Raw genomic sequence first — 13,119 nt, forward strand, 5'->3', positions numbered from 1 at the left:
GGAAGCAACAGTGAATGTTCATGGCTAAAATACCTCTTCGGTAAAGCCAATGTTCCGGAAGCATTCCTGGATGACTTCAAACTGCTCCTTGTACAATTTGCTGGAGACAATGTCCTGCATGACTTTGCAGTGTTGATTGTCAATATACCTGCACAATCAGCTATATTAGCATTCTATCGTGGAACTTGACAGCACGTTGAATGCAGCACCAACCTGGGAGCTGTCCTGTCTGGCAACCGGTAAGTCTTCAGCTTATCTTGGTGGTAAAGGCCGGCGTATATGTAATAAAAGATGTGGAAGTTCTTTTCCCCCCTGAAAGAAAACACAAGTGACAGATCGAGAAAAAAGAAAAGAAAAATAACAATGGCAGCTTTTTGTGTTTTAAATTTAAAGATTTGCGTTTTAAAATGAACAGATGGGCCAGGAAATTGGAAAATTCAAAAAGGTTGTAAAACATGTCAACAAAATGTTTAATTTCAGCCATAAAATAATAATAATAATTTGATGTCATATTATTTATTGAAAATTTTAAACATAAACCATTAGCCAATTAACTCATTCACTGCCATTGACGGCTATAGATGTCAAAAATTCATTTGAACTATTTAGTTTTTCCCACTTTTGTTAACAAGAGTATAAAAACCTATAATTGTTTTTATTGTACATATTGAACAGATATAAAATTTGTGATTAATCGTGAGTTAACTATTGAAGTCATGGGATTAATTATGATTAAAAAATTAATCGCCTGACGCCAATAATTTTTTCTTTTTTCTTTTTCTCTTTTAAAAAGAAATGATTATTTAAAAAAAATACTTTAAAAAAAGAAGATGATTAAAAACGAGGGGCGCAGGCGATTCAAATTTTTCGTAATTAATCGCATGACTTCACTCGTTAACTCACGATTAATCCCAAATTTGATATCTATACTAAATGTAATTTTTTTTTTTAGGTTTTACTCTTGTTAACAAAAGTGGGAAAAAAATGTTCAAATTAATTTTTGACGTCAATGGCAGTGAATGAGTTATTTAAAATGAAAATTAATGCATACCAGAACGTGCCGCAAATCCCGAAAATCCATGAGTGACGGATGTTTTTCCATAAAAAGGTTCATAATTGCCTATAAATGCCACAAGATGGTGGCAAATCACTACTTTTGTCTAAATGAAGTTCCTCGACTCATTTCCACATAGTTTATTGGCAACAAGATGCCACAAAACGGTGACAAAGCACTACTTTTTCGAAATGAAGCTCCTCAGCTCGCTTCAATATTGTTCCTTGGTAACAAGATGACACAAGATGGTGACAAAGCACTACTTTTGTCTAAATAAGGTTAGTCAACTCATATCCATAAAGTTACTTGTCACCAAAATGCCACAAGATGGCACCATAGCACTACAATTATGTAAAAAACAAATTAATAAAATAAAAAGGCCTGCACTTAACTCACTCCAACATAGTTCTTTGGCACCAAGACGCCACAAGATGGTGAAAGAACACAAATTTTGTCTAAATCTAGCTTTTCAACTTATTTCAATATATTTCCTTGGCACCAATCAATACTTTCATTAAAAACATTGAATCCGTGTCAAGCATGAATGGCACTAACATGGCCTGTTTGATGACCCTCGACTTCTCCAGCAGGTACTCGGACATTTTGGCACCGATGACGGCTCCGGTGGGCGTGAACTTCATCTCCAGGTACTTCCCGAAGCGGCTGGAGTTGTCATTGATTGCCGTGCAGGCGTTCCCGAAGGCCTCCACGAGAGGGTTGACCTGCAGGATCTTCTCACGCAAAGTCCGATTGTTTGCCTGAAGACGTCAGAATGTCTTTTTTTCAATGCTTTGTGTGTATTGTCTGCAGGTACTTTCTTGTTAAGACAATTATTGCAACCAAGATGCTGTACCTTCCCCAAGAAGGTGAGATGTTGAACAATTAAATGAGCGCTCTCAGTTTTGCCGGCACCACTCTCACCACTGATGATGATGCACTAAAAAGAAAAGAAAGAAATTTGAAAAAATTTGAGAATCCCTGCTAGAGTGTGTTTCAGTTTTATGAAGTGTTATGTACCTGATCTTTGCAGAAAGTCACCATGCTCTGGTAGGCTGCATCGGCCGTTGCGAAGATGTGCGGCGGGTTGTCGGCCCGTTTCACGCCGTGGTACAGCTTGGAAAACTACAAAGAGACGGTCAAATTATACGCAAGATGCAAAGAAAAATATCTTTATTGAGAAATGTAAACATAAATGTAGTTACATTAAATGCTGTGTTGAAAGTGATAGAAAATAAATAAAATAAAACAAAGAATTATTTATAGATGAAGAGCTAGTGTTCAGTGCAGGGCTGGACTGGTCATCTGAAATACAGGGCAGATGCCAGGTGGGCCGGCCTATTTTGGGACCGATGCAGTGCTTTTTCATTATTATTTCCCTACATTTTACCCCAAGAGACTGGCCCGCAATTTAGAGGGACCAGTCTGTTAATCCAGTTCGAATATGAATAGCAAACTGAAACATCAGTGGCAGAACTACATGTTAGGCAGGTGTCCGACTGGGTCGCGCCGGTGGGCTTAAGGCAAAATGCCAGGGCCGAGAGATAGCTTCTGTTTATCATTATTATCAACAATAGGTAAAAAATAAAAATAAAAAGTCTATACACCTGCTCAAATGCCACGTTTTTACGATTATAAAAAATAAATAAAAGGTGACTAAGATAAATAATTTATAAACTTCTCCCACCATTATTGTGACCTTTGGAACACGGGGGGGGGGGGGGGGGGATCTGCAGCTGAAATAATAAGATTGCAAAAGTGTGCACACCCTTTTATAACTGCGGATGTTGCCGTGTTCAGAATTACCAATCCCATTCAAATTTATGTTAAGAGATTCAGCACGCATCTGCCACCATTTATAGTGCCTCTGATCTAATCCCCCCAAAAATCCATTTGTTCTCGTAGTAGACTTTTCCTGACCCTCTAGTGGCCGTTTTATGATCAGGAACCATGAATTAGAAGAATATAAAATTGACATTAATTTCATGACATTTTAAGGAAAAATACGACATTGGGATACATAGGCCTTTCTTGAAAATTAACTGTCATTAATTAAAATAAAGATAAATGTTAATACTGTATATTTTTTTTTGTATCCTGGTGCAGTATACTAAACAACAGAATCTACATGACCTGCATTAGAGTATAAATACTATTTGTGACATTTTTTGTTTGGCGGTATAACATCAAACATGCCTTGGCTTAATAAAGGTAGTGAAACATAACTCGAGCGTATAAGCAACCTGCGGGGAGTAGATGCTGAGGTTCTGGAAAGGATTGAGCGCGATGAGGATGTCGCCCACGTACGTGTACACCTGCAGATCGCCATACCTCTTGTGGAGATGGCCAATAATGCTCTCCTGCAGAAAATAGGGTAGAACACGTTACCTCAAGGAACATTCCGTCCGTGTCCGATCGATGCGCATTGCGAAAAACACCTTAAATCTCACCTCGTCTAAGGACTCCAGCTTGACCAGATCGTCATCGGGACTGCTCTCTATGATGAGGGTTTTACGAGTATTGATCCGTTCGTGCCTGGAAGGTATGAAAGCCAGGACGTGATCGCGCCGGAGGCTGCTCTTAAGTGACCATCAAATTACACAAGTGCACTTTTGAGCAGGCTGAATGGGACATATGGGTCAGTCCTCTGCGTGAAGCCCTTTTGCGGTCCTCCCCGGGGAGGCCAAGTGAACAGACACTCCAGCTGCGCTTCATTTGGATTCCTCACAGCACAAAAAAGGCCCCCAGTGGGTATAAGGTCAGTGTGGAGCTGTGAAACGCTCAAGGGGGATCAGAATGTGTGAAATAGGCATTCAAATGTACCCGCTTGTCCATGGAGACACGCCGGCCACAATATTAGGAACGCCAGAACCATCCAATGGCGTCAGGGTCACGAAGCTCTCAATCACAACAATTGAATTAATTGACAAAGCTCTTTTAATGGATTTTAATAGACTGGCATTGGGTGTTTCCTGGTGACTTTTCAAGATTCAAAACTTCAGTGACAATTATTTTTTTTAAAAATCGCATGTAATGAATGATAGATGTTATTATAACCTAGAGTGAAAGTCTTGATCTTGGTCTAGTGAGAATTCAAGCGTTCGCCTCCGCCTGTGCATTTATTCCATATTCTGAAAGGAGTGCAAATGCAGCCGTGTAGATACAAAAGCGGTGGATCAAGTGAATGCTCATCATGCGACTTCTGCTGTTCCACTGCTTTGAAGAAGATCTCAATTTTGCACCTACAGCAGCTACTTTTAACTCCTCCGTGTCTTTATTCTTCTTATCTGGACTCATTGTGCGCCCGATCGGTGGCACGAGAGACTAAACCGGGCGAGCCCAGTTCTCGCCCTACAAGCTGCTAATCCCATTATCCACTTTCACTGAGGACAGGAATTTCGAGATCAGGCTCAGGCTGCGGCTGCAATGCTCTCGGGAGTAAACAGAGTTGGCACGACATCAAAACAGTCAAGGGCAGGCTCAGTGAAACGCCTTCAAGAGGGGGAAGCAGTGCAAATATCAGGATTTCTTAAGCGGAAGACAGATGGCTGTCAATTCAATGAGATGCAATGCACGAGACGCATCAAAGAGTCCACTTTATATATGCCGAGTTGTGATCAACACAGCCTAAGAGGTATTAGTTGATCAGGTTTACTATTATTGTGATTCTCATTTGCAGTGGTCAAAAATCAATTAGTCTTAAAGTGAACATTAGCTTTTTAAAAGGCAGTAAAGGCTCATTTTGTAACGAGATCCCTAATGTTGTGTCCATTTGGTGCCAAGGCATCTTTGTTTATGTGCCACTACATAAAATAAACAATTGGTAATTTACATGAAGCAAACCAATATCACGAATCATGCAATTTATATTTTATCAAAATATCTGTATGTATATATATATATTAGGGTACCGCAACTAATGATAATTCTAATAAACAATTATTCTGTTGATTATTTTGTAGATGAATCATATATATATATATATATATATATATATATATATATATATATATATATATATATATTTTTTTTTTTTTTTTAATATATATATAAATACATTTTAATTTCCATCCCTTTATTAAAAAAGAAAAGTAAATAAAGTAGTATTCAGTTATTGGTTTGGTCCATAACATCTTGATTGTATACCGAATTAAAATCTGATTAAATGTTTTATTTTGATTTAACACAAATTTAATCACTCTGCTTTCATGGAGGATTACAGAAATCTGGGAAAATTTACTGTTGAGTGACTGAAATTCCAAAGATTTAGATCATTTTAAATGAAAGCGATTATTAGACTATCAAAATATCATAATACATTAATTTGATAATCAATAAGTTGTCGATTTATAGTCGCACCTCAAATATGCATAGTAAGTAAGTAACTAACATTCATCAAATTCATAAAATAAAATCAATTTAATTTAACTTTTGTATCTCATTAAGTACTGTAGGCAAAAGTGCCAAAAGGCATTTTGTTATGATAATAATGTCAACGATCTTGTTTAAATCTTTACAGACCATAACCCAGTATTTATATTAAAGATGACATAAATGACATCACACAATCAGATAGATTTATTCTTTGTTCTAATGTCTGCCAAGTCCACTTGCTTGAGTGTATTTATTAAAACGTGGTTAGTCGGCAACAATTAGTGGCACGGAATTAGTCACACTCCCCTAAACTTCTTTTTAAAATCACACACTGTGACGTCATTGACTAGGCTTCTCATCATCCATAAGCACAAAAAAGATGAGAGCCTGCCCCCTACTGGAGTAAAATATGATCACAGGTGAGTTTTGTGGAAAGGTTCAGCTTTGTCCTGTTTGTTCAAATGTCTTCAATGAGAGCAAATACAGATGAAAATAAAATGCTTACTTGGTTTTGGCTGCGCATCCCAGTTCTTGCTGCTCTTTGATGAGAGCCGCCAGCTGCTGTCGAAGGGCCACATCTTTGCCGTGAGCCTGCTTGATGAAGGGATGCTCCAGAAGGTGAGTCACCGATGGACGTGCCTCGAAATCCTTTATCAGACACCTCGAGGGCACAAAAAAAAAAAAAAAGAAGGACATTGTTACCTGACTACAGTCACAGTGCAGAGTAAGCTGAGCGGTGGTGCGAAATCACCTGAACATTGCGGCACGCTAACAGATGTGTCGTCGCTTCGACAGACTTTTAACAGCAGAGGGTGAGCGCCTTAAAAGTGTGAGTGGCTAATCAGGTCAGAGAGCGCCACACGGCCGCTGTCGCCATGGCGGCCCCGCAGTCCAAACAAGCCTTGCCGGGCGGGGGCCCTGCAGCACTTCCTATCTGAGATGTGCCAGTGTTTGCCTGAGCATTGCTTTACGGCTTATGCGCGTGCTATGTAAAACTGTTCGAACTGGACACCTTCTGGCTCAAATCACTCATTTACTTAACATTTTCATATAACAGACAATTACGATGAAAATAAAAGGAGGAGCAGAAAGGTTTTGTCACAACTGGGCAGTCGTAAATGCGCAGTTGTTATGCAACAACACTGCACAAAACTTTTTTTTTGTTTGTTTCTCGAGGGGTGGTATGCGAAAAGAATACCAATTAAAATGTACAACATTTAAATGATGAAACACAAGCGATAAGAATGAAGCTTTTAGCTATGCAATAGCTCATTCAAACTGTTTTAAATCTGATATTGTACATACTTTTTTACTGTTCGTGTACAGTATGTTTTGTACTTCTCGAGTACAGGACATTTGTTTAAGTACAGTTCAGGTGTATGTACCATTAAACATACTTTTTAGGGCTAAAAACTCCGCCTTAGCGTTTTTTTTGTGTGTTTTTTTTTTTACTGTATTTGTTGGCTATCAGGGTGGTACCTGGACAGCACCAGATGGCAGCAAATCACTTTCTTTCTATTAGACAAAGCTATGGACTCCTCATCCCACTTTAACAAATGGACTTGCTACCACAAGCTCTATTTTGATATTAGACAGGGCTTTGGCCTGAGCACAAAAACAGCTAATATGACACATGATTTCAGATAAAGGTGTTTTGTTTTGTGTTACCGACATAGTCACAGAACAAATTAAACTATCTCAAAGAACCATCATATATACATTTTATGAGTATGACTCGTTTTTGGTGGTGCTGTAAAACGTAAAATATGTGCCTTGACTCAATAAAGTTGAGGAAACACTGCCAAAACAGTGAAAATAATAAAACTGAACAGTAACATTAGCATTGTACATCAGTAACAAAACATGAAAAGTGTCCCAGCTGGTATACCAACAATATATAGCACAAAAGCAGACGCTGTCCTCTTCATTAAATGACACAATTCAAACTCGTTGTATTGAAACCGCCATTTTAAAGTGAAGATATCACATATACAGTGGAACCTAAATTTAACGGACTAATAAGGGGGAGAGGTTTTCCGTTAAAGCGAATTGTCCGTTGAGGTTTTTTTTTTTCGTGGGCTAAAAATGCCAACTACAGTACAACATGACTGTAAAGAACATAAGAAACATTGAAACTGTTTAAATAGTTTAAAAGTCCCCCCAATGGTGCTTGTAAGAGTGATAATAATGTCTAGCTAGCTTTCATGTTAGCGCGCTTCTTTTTTTCACCTAGCCATTAGCGAAAGGCTTGACAAAAGCACAAGTGCATATTGTACCAAAAATAGCACGTTCAAGAAACATATACTACATGACAAGACTTTGTTCCATTAAACAACAGCCATAGGTCATGTCATTCCTTTTGAGCTGTGTGCCTACAGCGATGCTAAGCTAATATCCATGCTTTTGCCAACATGGCCGCCACATCCAGTAGCTAGCGCTAGTCTCTAAAAAGGGGAGGTTTCGAGTTCACTGGACACTATTTTCTGCTTTATTAATATATACATGTTTTTTTTTTCTGGTTAATATTGAGAGAGGGAATCCGCCTTTATGTTGTTCATTCACCTGTGAGGCTTTTACAACACCAAACAGACACAAGACGGCAGGTAAACAACAATCTAATTCAAAACACCTCATCTCCGTTTTCTCCTCTTTTTTTTCTCGGTGCTCTCAAAAAAGTTAATTCCGTGAATTCATTAGTGTCAGGACATTAAGCAGCCGAGGTTTGCCGCTGTTAGCGCTAGCGGTATTGTGAACGGCGAGCCACTTTGTCACGCGAGTCAGCTCCCTGCCTGCGCGAGTGCAGACACGGCTGATGGATTTATTATTCTGGAGAAAAAAAAAACAGCCTACACGCACGTTTATGTACACACACATCCAAGATAGGCTTCGCAAACGGTCTGCATGGTCTGATAACATTGTCCGGCCTCCCCGCATTGAACTCTGTTGAGCTTTGTTTGTTTGATGAGATGAATGCTTGAGGTGACATCACACAATCCAGTGGGCTTGGATCCTCTTGGAAATGGTTGCAATGACACAGCGTCGTGTGGAAAGTATTAAAAGTGTAACACTCCTCGACTGTGTCCTGAATAATCAATATCATACAAAGCAGTATTTATTTGTCATTTGCTCGCGTACTAACCATCAAATAATTATCCACTCACATGGACTCTTATTCCATCATTCCCGTTTTGACCGGCACACTTATGTGTAGTAGACAAACATTAAAGGTTATATATTTGGAGCAGCCGGTACAAGGCAGCATTGATGTTGTAAGCTTTAACGCGGCGTTAGCGAGGGAATGAAAAGTTATTTATTGGCCTCTGATAGAGGTGATAACTCACGTGAATGACTTTGTTCCCCTGTGGCAGATTTACACAAATGAAAAGTCAATGAACACGAAGCCACCAAAGGTTGATAGAATCTGCCTGGGAAATATCAATTTAGGATCTTGTTGCGTTTAAATGCGCATTGTTGTCAATGCTGGGGGGGGATTAAAAACTCAAAATCCTAATTAATGTTCTTCATAGATATTCTAAAATTGTAAAAGTGTGTCGTTTTCCACATAAACAAAATGAGAATGAGAATAATGCTGCCTAAAGGAGTTGAGACTGTAGCTGTTGATACTAATAGTTGTCATCGTGTTCTCCTTTACATTACAATCTAAACGTAGTCGATTGAAAATCGATCAGACCAAATCAGCAGCACCTCGCTGGTTGCACTTTATTTCGCTTTGAGACAGGATTCATCAACAATCTATTCTACAGGAATTCCGAATAATCAATAAATTGATTTAACAATTAGTATGCCCGTCCCTGAAGCATTCACACTCCTGCACAATCTAATGAGATTCAAAACGAGAGCTGAAGTAAAAGAAAATATAGAAAAATATTTATACGTAACCCTAATACGCCGTCGTAGGTTTTGCCATCCACTTTTGGCTTGACAAATTTGAGATAGACAACTCGTCTGGGCTGTTGACTATTGATTAGAGCATGACCGAATCAGATTATTTATTTATTTTTGGCCTGATGCTGATTTCGATATTTGGCAGAATAAAATTCTGATAGCCGATGAATCGGCTGATTAGTTTTGATAAATTTTGGGGATAATGGATGGATGAACTTCTTTTTTTGTGCCTTTTGACTGTTTTACATTACTTGGTCTTTTAGTATTGTTTTGTTGTTGTTGTCCTTTTTTGGCGGGCTGAGGGTTTGATGGTTTGAATTTCTGTCTTAAAAATCTGCAAAAACTGGCAAAAACAATTGGCTGATTTTTGCCTATTTTAAAAGCGCTGATGTGGTCGATTAACCAGTCACGTCCCACTACTGATCCCTGCAGAAAGTAACGAAAAGTCTCGATGACACTTACTGGCCGATGAAATGGCAGAAGCTCCTGCACCACTGCTCCGGATTTTGCAACGTGGGTGAGGGATTTCTGAAAGAAAAATCCGAAAAGAAAAATCAAAATCAATCATCGTCTTTTTGGGTCGTCAAGACTGGACTGACTGCCTTGCAGTGACATGACAGAAGCAAAGTATCTTCAGTCAGCTGACAAATGATGGCTGGCACAAGCTCAGAGGGACTTTGGGGGAATAGTTGGTGGCTGTCCAGCTTCGTAAGTGACTCGGTATGTACTTGGCAGGCGGCATCTGTGACTGGGAGCTTTAAGTTATGGGAGCGAGTCTCGCCTCTGTCAGCAGCATTCACGGAGGCCATCTATAATGAGGCCCGCACTTTTCACGTGGTCTCCATGACAGGAACAGTGAGGATTTTATCACCATTTCGGTTACCTGGAAAGTACAGTAAGTACGTTCACACGCACACACAAAAAAAAGAAAAAAAAAGTGGGCCGATTAGATTGGACAGCTGATTAATCGGTCTGGCCCTAGAAAAAAAAAAGGAGAAAGGGCCAAAGAGCCTCATACAATCAATTTATTAAGGTATAGCCTACATATTGGATTGGTGGTTAAATCATCTGCCTCGCAGCTCTGATGTTGTGGTTCGAACACGTCCTCAAAGTCCAACTTCCTGTATTTTATAGCTGTATTACATACAATTTTCTTCCAGTTAAAAAAAAACGATCAATCTGCTAAAGGAAAATTGTCCCTAAACAAACCACAGGAAGGAATACATATTCCTCATTTACAGTGACTCATTTTCGGGAAGAAAATCTGTCATTTTAAACAGCTCGGCACCACAAAGAATTCAGGCAGTCGATCCTTTGCAAAGTGTAGATCAAAGGCGGCAAAGTGACTGCTTCAATGGAACATCTAATATGCGCCTGCAGACATGTTCTCGCCTTGATGTCGTAACACGCTACTTATACGTTACTACGTCGATAGCGAAACGCGCACGCAACGCGCTGCCGATAACGCTCAAGTGTGCTTATTGTGCCGGGGAAAAAATTCCGGCACTTTTATTTGTATCTTTTGAGTAGCGGTGAGAGTGGAGGCTCATATTGTAAACATGAATGGCTTATTCAAATGGCGGGCCGGGCAGAGCGCGTACTGTCAAGTCTCTCCTCGGCGCGGATTGAGGCGAAATCGGAGAGGTGTCAGCGGCACTTGACGGCTGGCGCTAAGCCTCGCAGAAAGACAAAAATGAGACCAAAAAGGGAGAAAAAAAAAAGTGCGGTACTCAGTATGCAGCTTTCGTAATCCTCCACATCCCACAGGGCGGTGCATCTCTTGTGCCGTTATTTAATGTTTGCATTTTTTTATTTATTTTTTTATGCAGGCCATCAAAACAATAAGTGAATCCTAAAAACAAATTCTGCCTTGGCGAAGATAATTAATGTTTGTATTTCATTGTTTTGAGTAACACTATCGGAGAGGTATTAACTCATTCACTGCCATTGAAAATTCATTTGAATGATTTCTATTAGTTGAACATTTTGTATGAAAACCTAAAAAAAAATATCGTACATTTAGAACAGATATAAAATTTGTGATTAACTTGATTAATATGCGATTATTACGAAAAAATTTAATCGCCTGCGCCCATCATTTTTAACCAACTTCTCTCTTTTTTTTTTAAGTATTTTTTTTTTTTAATAATCTTTTCTTTTTAAAAGAGAACAAGAAAATATAAACAAATTTGGGGCGTCAGGCGAATTTTTTTAATCATAATTAATCCCATGACTTCAATAGTTAACTCACGATTAATCACAAATTTTATATCTGTTCTAAATATACAATGAAAAAAAATTCTAGGTTTTCATACACTTGTTAACAAAAGTGGGAATACATTTTAAATTAATAGAAATAGTTTAAAAAAAAAATCTTCTGACCACTCAATTTTGGGGGTGCTTGGATTTATTGTGGTGATGCTTCAGCATCCCCAAAAATGGGCTGGACACGCCCATGATTGCCTCTTAGTAGGGTTCTTGTACTGTATTGAAAGGTAGAACATATTATTGATCACTCATCTCCCTTTAGATAGCTTTGAGCTAACGTTGCTGTCAAGGCCTTATTTAGTCATTTGGGGCCCTCCATATTTGTATACTGCAAAGATTGTGAATATTGTTTATCATAAACTAAAAAGTGATTCCTGAGCTATGTTAAATCGCTTTCATCCTTCTTCAGAGCGCTTATAATAAATCAGGATTCATTAAATGTTTTGATTTGTTTTTAAGCACGTGAATTCATATCATAAATGCTTTATTGGGGTCCCCTTGCAATCTGTGATTGCCTTGTGTGGAGTGCTTGCACCAACTTTGATGCACACTAAAATACTAAGTAATAGTCATATCATAACACCGTCCAGTCTGGTTTTGTGTTTCGTTATCTCCATTTCTCATTTGAATATGTCGCCTGCCTCCCTTATGTTGACATCTGCTTAAATAGACACATATGGAGTTATTAATTTCTTCTTGGATCACAAACACAACAACCTTGGCCACCTTTGCTTCTAGCCTTTACACAACATTATACACACACACGCACGCGCGCGCACACGCACACACTCCTTGGTTTGATGTTGCATGGACATTGCGATATTAACCTTGCGCATATTAAATATCACAGGCCATATTTGTATTTGTAATTAATTTCGCAGTTGATGATTTTACAACTTCACCCTCTGACACGCTCCATTACCTTCACTCGTGGATATTATGAGCTCACATCTGTCAATTACGCCGCAGCACACTCAATTAATCAAATAAGAGGCGGAAAGAGAGGAAATGGAGGGAAAGACGTCCGCTCAAGTACGGCGATATAGCAGCCGGAGCGAGCCGCCGCCGCCGCCGAAATGTGCTGCACAGACGCGAGAATGTTCTCCGAGCGGCTCATATTTCAGAGGCGTAAAGAGAACACGCACGAAGGTGACCCCAGTTCATGGAGCTCACAGGATGTTTATAGCCTGCTGGGGTTAAAGGCACTTCCAGCTGGGCACAAATTCCCATCGTGCAACCATAACAATGTTATTAGATACTGTAATCACAGGGTCATGTGATAACGATGTCTTTCAGGACGAGTCAATGGATTTTTGGAATGGATTTTTTCTTAACTTTGTATTTATACATCTACCAAAAATCCACTTTGAAATATAACTTAAAAGAACCAGAATTGTTAATGAGCTGAAATAGTTACAAGCTAAATAATGATATTAACTCATTCACACTGAAGCAACCCCCTTCACTCCCGGGCTGTTTTACTGGATTTGGACTGATTTTGCAATATTGTGTGCGATTGC

At 39.1% G+C, this 13,119-nt stretch overlaps 1 protein-coding gene across 4 annotated transcripts in view; it reads right to left on the reverse strand.

Moving 5' to 3' along the window:
* Positions 1-13,119, reverse strand: part of myo3b (myosin IIIB) — a 76,883-nt gene that overhangs the window by 50,103 nt on the left and 13,661 nt on the right. For all 4 annotated transcript variants that reach the window (XM_086091837.1, XM_086091839.1, XM_086091838.1 and 1 more), the window contains 9 exons: positions 9,794-9,859; positions 5,931-6,086; positions 3,502-3,586; positions 3,295-3,411; positions 2,072-2,176; positions 1,908-1,991; positions 1,610-1,812; positions 214-312; positions 34-148 (listed from right to left, as the gene is read on the reverse strand). In XM_086091837.1, coding sequence (XP_085947963.1) covers positions 34-148; positions 214-312; positions 1,610-1,812; positions 1,908-1,991; positions 2,072-2,176; positions 3,295-3,411; positions 3,502-3,586; positions 5,931-6,086; positions 9,794-9,859 — 1,030 coding nt within the window. The remainder of the gene's footprint in view (positions 1-33; positions 149-213; positions 313-1,609; positions 1,813-1,907; positions 1,992-2,071; positions 2,177-3,294; positions 3,412-3,501; positions 3,587-5,930; positions 6,087-9,793; positions 9,860-13,119) is intronic.

Source organism: Leptonotus elevatus, chromosome 12 (assembly GCF_054856555.1).
Source record: "Leptonotus elevatus isolate MCC_2025b chromosome 12, RoL_Lele_1.0, whole genome shotgun sequence".
In the NCBI taxonomy this organism is placed as follows: domain Eukaryota; kingdom Metazoa; phylum Chordata; class Actinopteri; order Syngnathiformes; family Syngnathidae; genus Leptonotus; species Leptonotus elevatus.